This window comes from Galeopterus variegatus, unplaced genomic scaffold, assembly GCF_000696425.1.
Source record: "Galeopterus variegatus unplaced genomic scaffold, G_variegatus-3.0.2 Scaffold2077, whole genome shotgun sequence".
NCBI classification, from domain to species: domain Eukaryota; kingdom Metazoa; phylum Chordata; class Mammalia; order Dermoptera; family Cynocephalidae; genus Galeopterus; species Galeopterus variegatus.
The window spans coordinates 18,137-35,912 of NW_007728188.1; the positions used below are offsets into that span (position 1 = coordinate 18,137).

General features: G+C 47.0%; 1 protein-coding gene across 2 annotated transcripts in view; it reads left to right on the forward strand.

Moving 5' to 3' along the window:
• SERPINB6 (serpin peptidase inhibitor, clade B (ovalbumin), member 6) overlaps window positions 1-17,358 on the forward strand; it is an 18,512-nt gene extending 1,154 nt beyond the window's left edge. Inside the window, exons 1-7 of one of the 2 annotated variants that reach the window (XM_008580394.1) lie at window positions 61-154; window positions 9,000-9,174; window positions 11,049-11,201; window positions 12,391-12,508; window positions 13,308-13,450; window positions 16,474-16,629; window positions 16,811-17,358. In XM_008580394.1, coding sequence (XP_008578616.1) covers window positions 9,010-9,174; window positions 11,049-11,201; window positions 12,391-12,508; window positions 13,308-13,450; window positions 16,474-16,629; window positions 16,811-17,215 — 1,140 coding nt within the window. In that variant the 5' untranslated portion in view covers window positions 61-154; window positions 9,000-9,009 and the 3' untranslated portion in view covers window positions 17,216-17,358. Of the gene's footprint in view, window positions 1-60; window positions 155-8,999; window positions 9,175-11,048; window positions 11,202-12,390; window positions 12,509-13,307; window positions 13,451-16,473; window positions 16,630-16,810 lie in introns of those variants that run through there. The other variant, XM_008580395.1, reaches the window with a different exon arrangement.
• Window positions 17,359-17,776: the final 418 nt, after the last annotated feature.

Consider the following 17,776-nt stretch of genomic DNA (forward strand, 5'->3'; position numbering starts at 1 on the left):
GGAGGGGCGGAGGAACCCGGGTCGCGCGGAGACGTGGGGCGTGGCCGCGCGGATCCGCGACCCCTGCAGTCGCCGTTGGCGGGGACGAGGGCTGAGCACCCCGCTGGGGTTTCTTTCCGGAGTCCGGGAGCAGCAGCTGATGGTCGCGCCGCCGGTAAGTTGTCTGTGGCCTCTGGGCCAAGCAGGCGACGCCGTGAACCGCCCGGACCTGGGGCACGCGGGCCCCGCGCCCAAGGAGGAGGCGGTCGGCCCGGGATGGGAGCGGGGCCGAGTCTCCCGGGCCGCAGGTGATCCCCGAATGGCCCTGGCCGCAGGTGACGCCCTCACACCAGCGGCCGCGGTTTACCCTGCCCGCCTAGCCACTGGTGACACTCGCTCCCCGCGATCCGCAGGACACCGGCTTGCGCAGCAGGGTGCCTGGCGTCGGGACCCGGGAGATCTGGAGGCGGAGAGAGGCCGAGGGGTCTGTGCCAACGATGGCGGACCCGACTCTCCGTCGCCCCTTCCCTGAACTTGCTGTGGGTCTCCCTGCCCGCGGGGCCAGGCCTGCGCTCAGGAGTTCGGCAAATTCCCAGCACTCTGGGCGTCGCTGAAGCCTAGGAAGATAATCGTGAGGACCGACCTTTCCTGATCGCTTTACTGCTCTGTGTTTAATGAAACTCACTGCAGGCGAAAGTTTTAAAAGTTTTAGAGAAACCCCCTGCAGACAAGATGTGGTGCTTTCAAGGCTTAGGGAACATGGGGGAAATTTTAGTCATACTTGGGGCTTATATGCTAGATGAAATAGTTTTTGGGTTTTTTTTTTTTTGGCGGCTGGCCTGTACAGGGATTCAACCCTTGACCTCGGTGTTATTAGCGTCACGCTGTAGCCAAGTGAGCTAATAGGCCAGCCTTGAAATCTGTATTTCAGTTAGTTGCTTCCTCCCCCGCAACTTAGTTTCAGAAAACAGAACTATGGAAAATTAATTCCCGTGCTGTGAAGAATACCCAGAAGGGGCAGCTGCGTCGGGCTTGGCACTTTGGCTTCCTGGAGGGCCCGGTTGAGCCTGTTGGCAAGAATATGCCCTGAGGCTGCCTGCTTTTCTTCCAGGTGTGGTTTCGGATAGATGTGATGAGATGTTATGAAGTAACCTTTGGATTAATGTCCTGCAGGCCTACCTGTTGCTGGGGCTGAGTAATATGCTCTGTAATGAGTGTGAATTTCTGCTCTTATCAGTGTCTGTGGGTGTATGCCAGTGTCACACGAACATTCCTGAGCAACTGCATCCATTTTGACTGGATGCCGTCCTGGAGAAAGAGTGCACTTTTGGTCATACTTGGCCACTTAAACTACGTATTTAAAATTAATGTAAGGGCAGTTCCAGTCCTAGGCATTTTACTGCAGTTCAGTGTGTTACAGTTAACTCAGACCAGAAACAATGGAGTGAAATTAGAATGAACAGACCCACCTTCTTTTCTATGTATCTGATAATAAGGACACCCAAATGGACTTTGTAAGGTCCCATGGAAGACCACACAGTTATATTTCCAAGCTTGCTAGACCTGAGATAAGGCCAAGACATCAGAAGAAAGAAAATAATGTCTAATGCCCCATTTGCATGTCAGGCAACTGCTGCTCAGAGAAGCAAAACGCACACACATTACATAAGAAAATAGAGGGACAAAGCAGGAGCCCAGTTTCCATTAAGCCAGTCTTTAAGTGGCTAAATTTTCTAAGAAATTAGGCATCCTTAATCGAGGAAGATAAGAAGCACAATTAAATATCGACATCTTAAAGAATTATTAAGACTTAATCAGTTGAATAATATGGATTAGGAACATTAACTGCTGAAAGTTACTGGTGAAAGTTACTGCAGGGGAAACCGATGCTAGGATAGTTTTGTTAGACTTATTTTAAAAATATATGAAACTGTTCAGTAATAAAACGTTAACATCCAGTTTTTATGTCTGTGATTAAATCATTTTTATTTTTTAAAAATAATACTGTTTGTAAAGCAGTACATAATTTTTAAATATATAACAAGTTTTGCACGTATATGTGTATATATACATATGGAGGACTCGAAAAGTTCATGAAAAGATTTGTATTACCTGTTAATTCTATTTTTCTGTGAACTTTTTGAAGTACCCTGAGATATGTGCACACACACATATATATACAATGAAATTATTCAGCTTTTTTTAAAAAAAGGAAATTCTGTCATTTGCTGTAACATGGATGAACCTGGAGGACATTATACTAAGGGAAATAAGCCAGACACAGAAAGACAAATACTGAATAATCTCGATTATATGTGGAATCTAAAAAAAGTCAAACTCATAAAAGCAGAGAGTAGAATAATGGTTGCCCGGGACTAGAAGGTGGGGATATAGGGAAATGTTGGCCAAAGGGTACAAAGGTTCAGTTATGTGGGATGAATAAGTTCTAGAGATCTCAAGCATAGCATGGCGACTGTAGTTAATAATACTGTATTGTATATTTGAAATTTGCTGACAGCTGATCTTCAGTGTTTCTATCACACGCACACACATGCACACACACAAATTATAACCATGTGAGGTGATGAATATGTTAATTAGCTTGACTGTGGTAATCATTTCACAATGTATATATTTATCAAAACATTGCATTATGCACTTTAAGTATATACAGTTCTTGTCAAAAATACCTCAATAAAGTGGAAGAAAAGCCCCCCCAAAAAGAAAATCAATCAGTATAATTCACAATATTACGAGAAAGAAGAAAAATTATATGATCATCTTGATAGATTCAGAAAGTGCACTTGGCAAAATTCAATATTTATGGTAAAATCTCATATCAAACTGGAAATAGAAGGAAACATTAAACTGTTAAAGAGTATTACAAAAGACCTACAGCAAACATATGCTTAATGGTAAAATATTAAATATTTGCCAGGTCCTCAACAAAAAACCTGCTGACCCCTTGGTCACACCACAATGAAGCCCCCAGCTGACTTGTCCTGCCCATACAAACTGAATTTCCAACATTGTTCTGTGTTTTCCTCTTAAAAATGAACTGACATCCAAGGGTCATCAGGCATTTTAGAATGCCTACGTATGAAGAGAGAGAGAGAGAGACCTGAATAAGATAAACACCAACCACAACAACAGAGAAGAAGAGAACTCAATAAAACTAAGATGGATGTTCTCTGAGGCTGCAAAGAAGGGACAGCAGAAAGAAAAGAGCCCCAGAAANTGAACTTTTTGAAGTACCCTGAGTGTGTTTGTGTGAGTGTGTGTGTGTGTGTGTGTGTGTGTGTGTGTGTGTGTGAAGGACTCCGCTTAACTATTTACTGCAGTTAAAGAAGTAGGTATGTGGAAAGCCATTGATAGGTGCTGAGTTTACAATTGTGACCTGTGGAATATACATCCTTGTTAATGGTACATTCATTGAATGGATAAGAAAAAAGCCACAATATAAAAATCTTACTAGCTTGTTTATAAATTTCTTTGATACTTGTAATATCTTGGTGGTAAACTTTAAATTTGGTTTTATTTTTCTTTTTAGCATCAGGATCGCTTTAATCTTTTTTATAAAGATTGATAGTTAAGGATTTATGTATTATTACAAAGTGATAATGAAAATGCTGGAATTCAGGGACTGCCAGGCACTGTGGGGGATGCAGTGGGCTGAAATGGGAATACAGAGCCAGTGGAAACCTTACCCTCATCCCGCCCCCCATCAGCCTGCTTCCAGAACACCACCAGCAGCCATTCCAGAGAATTCCCCCATTTGCCAGGTCCTCAACAAAAAACCTGCTGACCCCTTGGTCACACCACAATGAAGCCCCCAGCTGACTTGTCCTGCCCATACAAACTGAATTTCCAACATTGTTCTGTGTTTTCCTCTTAAAAATGAACTGACATCCAAGGGTCATCAGGCATTTTAGAATGCCTACGTATGAAGAGAGAGAGAGAGAGACCTGAATAAAATAAACACCAACCACAACAACAGAGAAGAAGAGAACTCAATAAAAGTAAGATGGATGTTCTCTGAGGCTGCAAAGAAGGGACAGCAGAAAGAAAAGAGCCCCAGAAATTGAAAATATAACAGCTGAAATTAACAACAAAAAATCAATAGGAAGATTGAAAGATATAGTCATGAATGTCTTCCAGAAAATGGAACAAAATATCATTGTGATGGGAAATGCTAGAGAATGAAGAAGGTCAGAGAGAGCTCTCTAGCCTGTGGGCCGGGGTGTTGTGCCTTGGGTGGGATAATGATGTGTAAGGTATTACACATGCAACTCGGGGCACCTGGGACAGGGGGATTGGGTACCCGAAGCATTTGGCTGGTCACCTCTGCAGCAAGTAGTCTCGCCCCAAAGTGCCATACAGATACCATTTCCTGTGCATGCCGCAATGTGGAGATGGTTGGGAAGTCCTAGATGAGGTCAGTCCAAGAATTTTGTCTTTGACTAGTAGGAGGTACAGAAAAAGAGAACAGAGAGTCAGTCTGAAGCAAATGAGCAACTGCCTTAAGCATTTTTCCCAGGGTGGAAAGGAAATGTTCTTGAATTGCCTGGTTGAAAGAGCCCACCAAGTGCCCAACAAAATGAATGAAATGGGCCCATAGATGGACGCATCATAGTGACATTTCCAAACGTCAGGGAATAGGGTAAGATTTCATAGGCTTCCAAAGAGTGGGGGTGGGGCATAGTAGATGGAACTCGGGTCAGAATGTCATCAGACTCCTCAGCAGCAAAGCTGGAGGCTGGAGAGCAGTGAAGCAGTGCGTCAGAGATGTGAAGGTAAAGTGGTGGGCACCCTGCCAGGCTATCAGTCATGCGGAGTGGTGGAATAAAGACATTTTCAGACGTGCAAGAGATCAAAAGCTTGTATTCAGTCTTTGGATCAGTTTGCTCCATCAAAATAAGGGGGCAAACCATACGGCAGGAAGACATCAGGTCCAAAATAAGGGACATTGCAGGCTAAGAGCCGTGTCGAAGGAGGCAGCTGTGCAGCACACTGAAGAGCAACGGGTCCGAATGGATCGTGTTGAGAATGTGGCTGCTCAGCATGGGCTGACGCAGCATCTGCATGTAACAAAGGAGGACGTGGTGCAGCTGCAGCCCGGGTGAAAGCCTTCAGGTGCGGTTATGCTCTGGAAGAGGCATGGGCATCAGGACTTTCCATGGCAATCTGATTTACAGCATGATGGATGAGGGACCTAAATGGCAATATCTATCCTAGCCTGTCCCTGGTATGTCCAACCGCAGCAGCAGGATTTTCCATCAGCACCAAAACTCATCTGCTCCGGGTATTCAGATTTTGTGCTTTACAGCTGTTATCCTCTGAAAGAAACCAGAAGAGGGCTGATACCATGTCTGTGGACTGGAAAATTAAAAATGGGCCTGTAAGACTTCGTTGTTGCCGTAAAGCAAGGATGTTTGAGATCAACATCTTGAGATCAAAAAACTAACTTAAAGAGATTCTGAGTAATCAAGTTAAGACACTGTGAGCACCAAGAACAAAAAAATCAGTTAATTGAAATGTATTGTTTATAAAAAGCCCTGAGTCCATTAATAAGTTCAGATGAGGCAAATAAGATGACGTTTTAAAAGGTGCAGAAGAATTTTCAGTCCTGTTTGCATCTCAACTAGGATTGCTGCATGAAAATCTAGTATTACAGATCCCCAAGCTAACAAGCGCGGTAGTTAATAAACAGGTGCAAAGGCTTAAAAATGAAATTAAAAGATTTAGATCCAAGTTATATGGTTGAGCTCTTGGCTATGGGATTCAGAGGAAAATTGACATAATACTTCACTTTAAGGAAAGATGCCAGGCTACAAGGAACTGAAATTTGGTGTTTGGTCAAGGCCTTGTAAAGTCTCTGTGACTGTGGGATTGAAGCTCAGAGATCCTGTAGCTAGTCCAATGTTTCGATAAGCAGCCAGGATGGTACATTGCTACGAAGCAGGAAGTCCAATCCTCTTGTTTTTGTGGGGAGAGGATGGTCGCTTAAGATTAACCCCAGGAAACCATTAAAATAAGCGTTATTATTACCTTAGGAAATATCACAAGATAGAACAAAGATCAAATAATTTTAACCCATGATATTAAATAATACCTTTTGCTAGACTTAAGTACAGGTGTAGAAAAGTTTTGTTATCGTACCATTTTGTGTATATTTTTAAGTTTATTAATATATTTTTTTACATTTTATGATGTTGGTGCAGAGCAGTTGGGGGGAAGGGGGAGAGGGGAAAGAGGAAGGAAATAGGGTGGGAGAAGAAGGAGGGTGGGGTTGAGGCCTGTGACAACCCTCATTCCTGCAAGGGAGACCAAGGGGCTTCCAGCGGTGACTTGGTCATTGCTGGGCTGGGTGCAGATGTTAGGGGTGTGTGGCTGAAGCCCTTACACCCCATCACCCCAGCTCGGGAGCCTGAGGTGCTTCCTGCAGCTGCTCGGTGGTCATTGCTGGGCTGGTATAGGTGTCGGGGAGATGTGGCTGAGGTCCTCAGCCCCCCACTGCCCCAGCTCAGGAGAGCCATTCTGTGTATTTTTTAACATATTTATACAAATCTTAGGAGAGGCTAGCTTACTAGATTTGTAAATCTTGATTTATTAATATTATGAAAGTTCAAATGTTTACTAAGGTTTGTATCAAATTCGAAAGTTTGCTTTAAAAGCTGCGTAAAGCATAAAAAACCCTGACATATTAAAATGTCATTGTATGGGCGGGTGGAAAGACATGATCCCTTTCCTCACCTGGCACAAGGGTCATGACTGACACTCTTGTAACAAAGGACAGGTTAATGACAGAAAAGCATAACAAATTTATTTAACCAAAGGTTTATGTGTATTTAATTGATTCGGGCTGCTTTGCAGGTAGATCATCAAATTGTTTGCTAACCATGCTTATTTTGTCTCCTTCCTGATGATTTTCCTTCTCATTGTGTTTCATGAGTTGTATTTGCCTTGGCAGAACTATCAGAACAAAGCTATACAACATGGGTTGACAGATATCCTTATCTTTTCCTGTGGGGGGAACAAAAGGGCTCCTCTGATTTTATGTCATCAACTGTGATGACGGCTGCTGAAGTAGATAATTCTTGTTTTGTTAAGGAAGTATAGGAGTTATTTCCTATTTGATTTAAGGGCATTTATCAGTAGTGGGCTATACAGTTATTTCACTATTAACGTATTTTCCGCTACAAGATTATCCTGCATATTTTGGATAAACTTCTAGGGCATTGTTGATTTATTGTTTCTTTTTTATTTAGCAATTTTTATATAGGACGTGGATATAATTTTACCTTTCTTGGCTATCTGTAGTGATTTTCAGCTGAGAAATGGAGTGTTATTACTGACCTCACTGTGGGCTTTGAAAATGAGCTGAATTTTTGCTCTTCCGCATTTGATGGTAACAAATATTGAATGTTAGAGATGGAAGGGGACGCAGATTATTTGCTTAGGGTGCCAGAGCTGGGACTACAAACCTGGTCTCCTTCGTGAGTAATGCCTTTTCTGCTCAATGTCCTGGTTTGTTTTTCCCGGTCTAAAGAAAAGAAGAAAACTGAAGCAGCTTTATATTGAAGACGTATTTGTCTTTCAGTGTTAAATCCCCTTGACCCAATGAAACCGATGTGCACTGATTTCTTCTCTGCCCCAGATGATGTATCATGGGCTGGCTAGCAGGTGTGTGTTCAGGTGGGAGAGCTTTGCTTTGTTGAGGTCAGTGCCCCAAACACATTCTTAGGGGCACAGAGTCAGAGTGCCTTATTAATGGCCTTTCTTAGGATGGCGTTTCCAATTGGATTAGAGCCCTCCAATATTTGAGGGGAAAATGTGTGCTGATGGCAAAATCTTTTTGCTCCACAGCCTCTCTGTGTGGGCTGAGCCATCATGGGCCAAAGTCAGAGGTTTTCCTGTCCCCAGGCCTGTTAAGACCCCATGTGGTGGGCACTTGCGGGCACTTGTTAGCATCCTGACACACAGACTGGGCTTCTTGCTTTGGGGCAGCTCCTCTTAGTTCTTAATTCTTAGTCTACAGGTTTCCCTGTTTTAGCAATCGTTTCTCTTAAAATGGATAAGAAGCAGCTCTTGCTGATCTAGAACCCAGAGAACCAGGAATAGGTACAATTTTGTTTCAGTTTCAGGTAATGGCTACTTTTGTTTATAGTGATGTTCCCAAGGCTCTACCAAATCCTGGAGTTACTTCTGTACGTTCAAAGAATCCCTTATATGTTGAAGAATTCTAGTAACGTGTGCGTTCTATCATACTTCCATTAAAAATTGGTGATCTTAGGATATGTATGGAAGATCTCAGCAAACAAGGAGTGCCCAGCATCCCAAGTATAAAAAAAGACAAATTTGAAAACAAATCTTTAAACAAGGACAGTAAACAAGATTTTATGAAGTTTATTAGTTATATACTTATATGCTTAGATACTGAGTGAGCCGATCCCCTCCTTAGCTGGGCTCTATCACTTCACTTCTGGGAAGGTCATGTTCCCATGGTAAAATGGGAAGTTGATGGTGGGTATCTCTAGCATCCTGTTGTGCTTTTAGTTTTGTGACTCTGGGATTCCAGCAGCCTGAACACCTGCTGTGTCCCTGCTCTGGACCCTGCAAGGCTGCAGGGGTCTTGCCAAGTGCCCCACATGGCAGGGGCGATGGAGGCCCCTGACCCCTGAGCCTGTGCCTGGAGGTGGAGAAGGGCACACAGCCACTGCTGGTCAGGTGAGGGTGTGCGGAGGGTGCCCTGGGAGTGCAGGGCCCAGCACACTTCCCTAACCCCAACCCAGGGAGGTGACCGCCGCAGAGCCCCGCGGGTGTGCAGATGGAAGTCCCCACCAAATGGGATGGTTTTATAAATTCAGCTGCTCCGTTCTTTTCACTTAGCGTTAGAAAAACAACAGAACGGTTTGGGGGTGCCCCATGGGGCCCTCAGAGTTTGGTGGGTGTCACTGTGTGCTCACTCCCTACAGAGTGGACACCGTGCTCATGCAACACTGACTGCATCTTCGTTCCAGGCTTGCCAGCATGGACCCTCTGTCGGAGACAAACGGCACCTTTGCCCTGAACGTCCTGAAGATGCTTGGTGAGGACAGCTCGAAAAATGTGTTCTTCTCGCCCATAAGCATCGCGTCTGCGCTGGCCATGGTCCTCCTGGGGGCAAAGGGAAACACTGCGGCCCAGATGGCCCAGGTACCTGCCCACGACGTGTCAGGGCCGGGGGACGCTGTCAGATGTTATGGAGCTGCTGCTCATCTCCTCTTCTCGGAAGGATGCCAGTCATATGGGTTAGGCCCACCTCCAAGTCAGTCCATCCTAGGCCCTGCAGGCTGGGACTTCAGCACGTGAATCTGGGGGGACACACGCAGGTCATTGCAGGAGGCGTGGGGGGCTCATTGCAGCCGTTGGGCCTTTGCAGTCCCTCCACACAGCCAGGTGCGCAGTGCCGTCTCTGCTCCCAGGGCAGGGAATGTTCCTTGATAGGACTCCTGGGGGCATTCCTCACCCACCGCTGCCCTGGGTGAGGCTCTCCGTCTGCATTCCTGGATGAGCTCTGTGCAGCTCCTTTCCTTTTCTGTAAGAATCGGCCGCCGACTGCTCCGGCAGCCTGCCTCCTGCCCATGGAAAGTGGGGGCCCGAAGGTGCCCCTCACTCGGACTGTCTCTCCCTCTTAGCCCAAGCTCTCACAGCTCCTTGAAAACCACTGTGGGATTTCTAGGTATCTAGTCAAACTCGCTTCACTGGACAGAGCTCCATGCACAGACCTGTTAGAGCTGGCACTCTGTGTTGGGCTGGGAGTCAGGGTGCTGTGGGGGCCCTGAGATGCTTAGAAGCCCCTTAGTGCACTGGAGATCATCTGCGGGGCCCTACCCTAATCTTCTGAGGTTTCAGCAAAGTGGGTCTTGCCCTCACTCCTGAGGTCAGCGCCTTGGATTTGATCTTCGCCCTGAGGCCATTTCTTACTTTTAGAATCATTTGCCAGCTGGAGAGGTTGGGAATGAAACATTTTTATTTTCCAAGTCCTGGGTGGAAGTAGTTCTTTTAAATTCTGCTTGAAAATGGAAAAATCCCTTCTTTAGCTCAACTTTCTCTTCCCATCCTTTATCCCATGCAGCTGATAGAAGCCACATTCTTCCTGGCTAACTTAGCCAGATGCATGAGTTCAGGGGAAATGTCCTGTCTTCCCTGTCACTACAGGGGACCATCTCTCCATCCACTTCTCTGCCAGTACACACCATAGTCCCCTTTCTGTAGCCCCTGGTAGAAATTTCTTCATGTCCTTCCAGCTTCTCCAGGTGCTAGGGTCCAGAGCCAGGCCACAAGATTTAGACTTTTGTTACAGCAGAATCCACTTCTAGGTTGCTACTATCTATTGCTGCAGAAGAAATCGTCCCAAACTTAGCATCTGGAAGCAGCAGTGATCATTTGTTTCTCTAATTCTCTGGCCTGACCGGGGAGTTCTTCTTCCCAGGGTGCCAGCCGGGTCACCCTTGTGGCTGTTTCAGCAGGCAGCTCAGCTGGAAGGTGCAAGAAGGTCCTTCTGACGTCTGGGGCCATGGCGCCGTTCCAAGCAACTCTCCCCCCGTGACAGGATAGCTTGGACTTGCTTCCACCATAGTGGCTGGGGACAAGGGAGCGAATATGGGGCTGCCAGGCCTCTTAGGGCTCAGGCCTGGACTGCATCACTTCTGCCAAGTACTGTTGGGCAGAGCCAGCGTCAGGGCCAGCCCATCCCCAAGGTCGGGGGGAGGGCACCTTCAGTGTCAGGAGCAGCCTCGATGGCAGAGATGGAGGGTCTGGCTGGCAGCTTCACTTGTAGCCGAGCTGGTCGTGAGCATGGGGAACTGGGGGGTGTGGAAGTCACTTCTGGTCATACCAGTCCTGACAGGGTCCAGGGAGAAAGGCTGGAGGAGGCTTTCGAGACGCTCTTCGTCTTTAATGGCTGGATCTTCTGTTAGGTGATAGTAAGAGTGTGCACAGTTGTTAGGCTCGCTTCAGTGTTGTACCCAGTTCCTGAAGGCACGGCATCCTGAAGTTGTTTGTTCTTATTCTGCTTCTGATTTCAGGCACTTTCCTTAAGTAAAAGTGGAAACAGTGGCACTGGGGACATCCACAAGGGCTTCCAGTTGCTTCTCGCCGAAGTGAACAGGACTGGCACGAAGTATCTGCTTAGGACAGCCAACAGGCTCTTTGGGGAAAAGTCTTGTGATTTCCTCTCAGTAAGTCACGCTTGCTGTTTTCCACTAAGGCAGTGAAGCCAGCGAGGAGGTGGGAGGAGGGAGAGTGTGGTGCCACGTGTCCTCATGTGCAGGGTGGGCAAGGAGGGTCCAGAGACCAATCGACTTTTCCCAGGCCCCCCAGCTACCAGGCTGCAAACCTCATGCTCACGACCACTGTGTCGCATTGCCTGTCTGCTGCTATCTGAGGAGAAACGTGAAATCCTGCAACATAAAATCAGTTCTCAAAAGGGAAGTTAAATATGTAGCCATAAGCTGTTGGAAGGAACAATTGGGAAATTGTTCCATAGTGCACTGTCAGCATAATTAGTCATGTCAGCCCGTTCATTTTCCACCACATTTTCTTCTGTATCACGTCATGTAGTTGTTCATCAATCATTGTCCTTTCATAGAATATATTAGCTGAATATAGTTTGAACTTTTTTTGAGTTGCTCAGTCTGAAACTGAGCCATCCAGCATGGTAGCCACTGAATACATGAAGCTATTTAAATTCCAGTGTAATTCATTAAAATTAAATAAAACCAAGTATTCATTTCCTCAGCTGCGCTAGGTGCTCATTTACCTCAGCAGGTGCTCAATAACCACATGCGGCATCCTTTGGACAGTGCCGATTTGGAACACTTCCATCACCACTATCAGTTGTGGTGGCAGTGCTGGTGCAGAATTACGCATTTTCCACGTTCTATGGAACGGCAGAGATTGGTCACGGCCTGTGGCTTGCATTGCAGAGTGGGCTGGAGCTGTCGCTGGGTCAGCCCTCACCCAGCACCTGCAGTGGGGGGTCAGGAGGGATGCGCTCTTTGCATCTCAGCGTCCTCTCAGCCACCTCACTAAAGCCACCTCACTCAGCTACTCCCCTAAAGGATCCAGCAGCTTGTGAAATTTGTTTGGTATTCAGACCACCACCACTGTTTACACAGTTTATAAACTAAGGTTAAATATAGCTAAAAAATGAGAAGTTGGACTTTAATTCCTTATATTTGTAATGACATCTGTAAATCCTAAAATTATTATAAATCTTTTTGGGGTGACCAGTACTGGGATCCAAACCCTTGAATTTGCTTTTATAATCATGAAATTATTGATTTCTGCTTTGCTGCAATGAAGAGGTAAGCTTTAGGTGTTAATTATTTTCGTAGCCTTGTAATTATGTTGCTCCGTCTATCCTAGTCTTTTAAAGATTCCTGCCGCAAATTCTACCAAGCAGAGATGGAAGAGCTTGACTTTATGAATGCTGCAGGGGAGTCCAGAAAGCACATAAACACCTGGGTAGCCAAAAAGACAGAAGGTGACAATATGTTGTTATTTTTAATAGTATTTGACTTAAGTCTTATCGTTGGTTTTTTCATAAGACTGTCAAATGCAAACAGAAATGACTTTTTTCCTCTAAATAACTAAACACTTTAAAGATCTGCTTTTGTCAATATGTGACATTTTGAAAATGTCAAATGTAGGTACTTTCTCTAGCTTTTCTCTGCTCTCATCAATGTATCTGTGATGTCTCTCGGCATTTGGTGCACCTCTTCTGGAACAATCCATACTTTAATGTTTTCGAGAGGGGGGTTAAGGTTAGGTTTTCCTTTCACTGATAGCGTAAGGAAAATGTGGCATTTTGAGTTGTGGCCTGCCTCCCTGTCAGGTGTGGCTCATGCCCTGCCACGCTCGTGCTTTGCTGCAGGACACTTGGCTAAGCCCTTGTCCCTCTGTGGTGCTTAATTTAAACTGTTCTTACATGTACAAAGAACATCTCATACTGCTCTTCTTTTTGACAGCCCTTTCAGTTCCTCTCTTTAAGTCACAGGCACCTGTCATTCTTTTATGTCTCGTGTGCTATGAATTCATCCTGAGCATGGTAATATCTACTGTTTACTTTACACATTTTGTTCAAATGACGGGATTTTTCTTACCAGAACTCTTTTTGTTGCTTTGTTTTAAGGACAAATATTCCTTTATACTTGGGGGACAGTGAAATCCCTTATCTGCCCCCTTGAGCGCTCAAGGAGATGGCCCACCTGAGCATTGTTCCTGACATGTCATGCAGCCACATACTCTTTTAAGCTCACTGGTTCTTTAATTCTTCTTTTCAGGTAAAATTACAGAGTTGCTGTCTCCAGATACAGTTAATTCACTGACGAATCTCATTCTCGTGAACGCCATCTACTTCAAAGGAAACTGGGATAAGCAGTTTAACAAGGAGCAGACCAAGGAGAGACCCTTTAAAGTCAGCAAGGTGAACACTGGAACACACAGGAGGTTCTCCGAGACAGCCCCTGTGTTCACGTTGTTTCTAGAATGCATGAGAAGGCCACTCAAGTAACTTGTGTCCTGTGTGGCCCTGGGCAGCCCCCTAGCCAAGACTCCCCACCAAGCCTTGGGGCCTTTTAGGCCCTGCTCCTGCTTTTGTATGTCATCAAAGGTGGCCATGTGCCCTCGGCTTCTGGTTGGGCTCCCTACACAGTCACCTGCCAGACTGTTGCCGGCATGTTCTGTGTGCACAGAAAACCTGACGGCGGAGCTCTCAGGCGTCACTTAGGTCCTTCCTGGCATCTCAGAACTTGAGATAAAGTTCAGACTCCAAAATATGTCATATGAGGCTGTCGGTAGACCTTGATCCTGCCCATTTTTCCCCATTTCCCTCCGTACCTGCACCCTCCTTTGTTTCCAGCTGTGTCCCTTGGGACGCCTTCCCTGACTGTCCTCCTCTGGGTCCTGTCACTGCGCCCCTGCCAGTCCCCATGAGTCCCTGCAGTGGTAGAAGGACTTTCCTCCCTTTGCTGAATGCCAGGGGAGTGCAGACCTCACCTTACGAGTGCCCGGCACACAGTCGGTGCTCAGTAAATACTGAACGAAGGACTGGCCTTCAGTCCTGCTTCATAGGAAGGACAAGCAAGCACAGATTTTGGCTTAAAAACAAGCAAATGAAAGGGCACGTTACACAGGATGTAAATTAGACACCTAGTTTAGCCGCCTCCTGCTTGGATGATGTTGTTTCCTGATGTTCCAGTGTCTTTCTCTCACTGAATCCAGTTTATTATTTTTCTCTTTTTTGGTTTATCTTTATTCATAGAGATTTTTGCACATACACAAAAGCAGACAACGTAGATGAAATACAGTGCATTCTTGATCATTGCCCATAAATTAGATTCTCCGGGCCAAATTGAGGCTGAACCTTCAGTTTCTCAAGAAATGTATTTTCTTCCAAGCTTTATTCTGAAATGAACTGTCCTCTTTTCCCCTGGCAAAATTATTTCTCTCTTTGAAATTAATCCTTAACAAGATGTATGATAGGCTTTATTCAGCTGAAACCCCAGCTGGCAGCAGTTTAACTCACAGAAGTTCATGTCCCCTCCCAGGCAGTCTGGAGGTGGAGACGGGGCTGACATAGCACTGGGCCGTGTTCTTGGGATTGGCTTTCTTCCTGCCCTGCCATCCTCAGCACATGGCTCCTTCCTCATGGTCACAGTAGGGCCCAGACTTGGCCTCCACAGTCCAGGCAGGAGGGAGGGGACAAGGGCCTTCTCCTCGGAGGTTGTACCATTGTTTGTAAAGAGAAACCATTCTATAGTGCACAGGCCAGAGCAGGTCCACATAGGTGCCGTGGTGAGGAATCTGACCTTGCTCTCATGTCTGCAGTTGACAGAGATGGGAAGGGACTGCAGGGGGTGGGGGCACCTGCCTGTGGGAGAGTTGGCAAGGGCACAGATTTTGAGCTGACACGGATTTTCATTCTAATTCTTTATTTCTGAGTGAAATGGAACATATCTATACTAGTGTATATTTACTGAATTATCCGATTAATGTGACTGGAAACTTATATTCTAAGAGTGGAGACCTTGCACATGGAGGGGTGGGAAGAAGTTGCCTAAGGCAGGGGTCAGCTGCTGCTATGGCCCATGGGCCAAGGCAAGCCAAGCAGCTGTTTTTTTAGGTGAAGTTTTATGGGAATACAGCTGTGCTCATTTGTTTATGGATTTCGTGCCACATGGCAGAGTTGGGTAGCTGTGACAGAAACCGTGTGGCCCACAAAACTGAAAATATTTACTCTACCAGTTATGCAAAAGCATGCCACTTGCTGTCTAGGGCAGGGACGAGGAGGCTGTGGTGGTGAGGGCCAGCTCACGCAAGCCTGGTCAAGGTGAAGACAGAGCTTCAGCTCAAATGACTGGCTTGCTCCATTTAGTACAGAATAACATGCTTGGACCGTGCCTGTTGCATGGCGTTGTGTAAAATCACAGCAGCTGCCAGCATTAAATTGCAGAGGGGCCCAAAACTGAGTAGACTGTTGGACAGGACATGGTCACTGTCCTTGGATCTCTCTCACTTGTGGCTGTGGACATACTGGTGATAGGTGCACTCTCTTTCTACAAAAACATGTAAATTTTGTCTGCCTCAGTAGTCCTTGTCACTTGGCACATGTGGGCTGAGTGCCTACCATGTGCTGTCCTGGTGACATGTGGGTGCCTGGCGAGAGGCAGCAGCATAGATAAGAAGACAGGAGCTGTGAAGCAGAGACTGCAGAGGAAGGGTAGGCGGTGGTGTTGGGTGGGTGCAGTTTCAGGTGAGAGCCATCAAGGAAGCCTTTGTTGGGAAGTGGTATTGGAGCAAAGAGCAGGAGGAGGCCCAGGGGACACCTGCCAGAGTCTGGGGATGAGCTCAGCATGCAGAGAGGGAGTGACCTTGGTTTGCCCATGGAACTGGGGAGGTGGCTGCTGTGACTGTGCTTGAGCAGGAGAGGCTGATGGCAGGGGAGGTAGAAAGAACAGGTCAGATTTAGGGTATATTTCACAGGGAGAGCCAGTGCAGTTTGCTCTTGGGTGCGATGCAGGAGGCATGAGAAAGACATAAGTCAAGGACATGCCAAGGCTTCTGTCATTGCAAGGACAGATGGTGTTGCCATCAACGGAGGTGGGCAACGTAGATGGAGCAGATGTGGAAGGACGCAGGAGCCCAGGGTTACATGTGACATTGGGGTTCTTTTATGTCCAAGTGCAGGGAGGCTGCAGGCTGGAATGTAAATTTGGGAATTATGTTCAATGTCATGAGACCGACTGAGATGGCCATAAGAAAGTAGCTGTTGGGTCTAAGCCTGTTGCCCCCAGTGTTTGGAGGCCGAGGTCATGCAGTTGATCTGGCAGAGCTTCTTCTGATGGCAAGTTCTGGAAGCCAAAGGAAGAACGTGCTTCTAGGGCTGAGAGTGTCCAGTGTGCCAGCTGGGCCTTGTTTCAACTTCATGGTCGCCCGTTTCCTTTACAGAATGAGGAGAAACCTGTGCAAATGATGTTTAAGAAATCTACTTTTAAAATGACCTATATAGGAGAAATATTCACCCAAATTCTGGTGCTTCCCTATGTGAGCAAAGAGCTGAATATGATCATCCTGCTTCCAGACGAGAACACCGACCTGAGGACGGTAAGCAGCTGAGTGATGGTGGCGAGGGAATGGCCTCGGGTTTCCCCAGGTCCCAGCCAGCTGGGTCGGCGCCACTTCCGGCTGCGGCCTGGCTGTGCTGTCCAGTGTGATGTTCACATCACAGCCCTTGTCCCCCTCGGACAGCAGGGCAAGGTCTGAAATACTCCAGCTCTTCTTCTAGGTGGAAAAAGAACTGACTTATGAGAAATTCGTCGAGTGGACGAGGCCAGACATGATGGACGAAGAAGAGGTGGAAGTTTTCCTGCCGAGGTTTAAACTGGAGGAAAACTACGACTTGGAGGCTGTGCTGCGCCGCCTGGGCATGACCGACGCCTTCGAGCCAACCAGGGCCGACTTCTCCGGGATGTCGTCCAGGAGAGACCTGCACCTGTCCAAGGTCGTGCACAAGTCCTTTGTGGAGGTCAACGAGGAGGGCACTGAGGCGGCGGCCGCCACCGCAGGCATCATGTTGATGCGGTGCCTCCGAGTCACCCCCAGGTTCTGCGCCGACCACCCCTTCCTGTTCTTCATCCAGCACAGCACAACCAGCGGCATCCTGTTCTGCGGCCGGCTGTCCTCTCCATGAGCGGCTGGAGGTCGCTGTGGGCCACCTCCTCCTTCCTCCTGCCACCCCACTGTTCCTGACACTCCACATGTGCCTGCAGCCCAAGTGACCTTACCTATGTAGTGGTGACAGTTCAGAAATAAAGAGCCGAGTGTGAAATTCCACATCCAAAGTCTGTGTGTTTATGTATTCCCTGGGAGCTGGCTTTCTAGGCTCTGCACCTGCTGCACTTGTGGGTCTGGTCACGGTGGCAGGGGCAGCGCTGGCTGCTCAGTTCATCCCTGCTTGGGACCCAGCTCCTCACAGCTGTGGGGGACCCTGCTGCTTCACTGTCATGGCCTGCTGTGCGTCTCTTCCTGGGTGCTAGAAGGTCAGTGGTGCGTCTCTCTCTTCTCCCTTCAGTGGCATTGACATCTCTTGTCCTACTTCTAGGGAGAAAAGAGTGGAGAGGTATGGGGAGGTGCGGGGAGCTGGATTCCAGAACTTTCTCCAGCTCTCCAGAAGCCTGCAGGGAGGCGAGAGGGAGTGCTTGGGGACCCATTCGTTCCCAGTAATGTAGTTTAGGACAGCTTGATGAGTGAG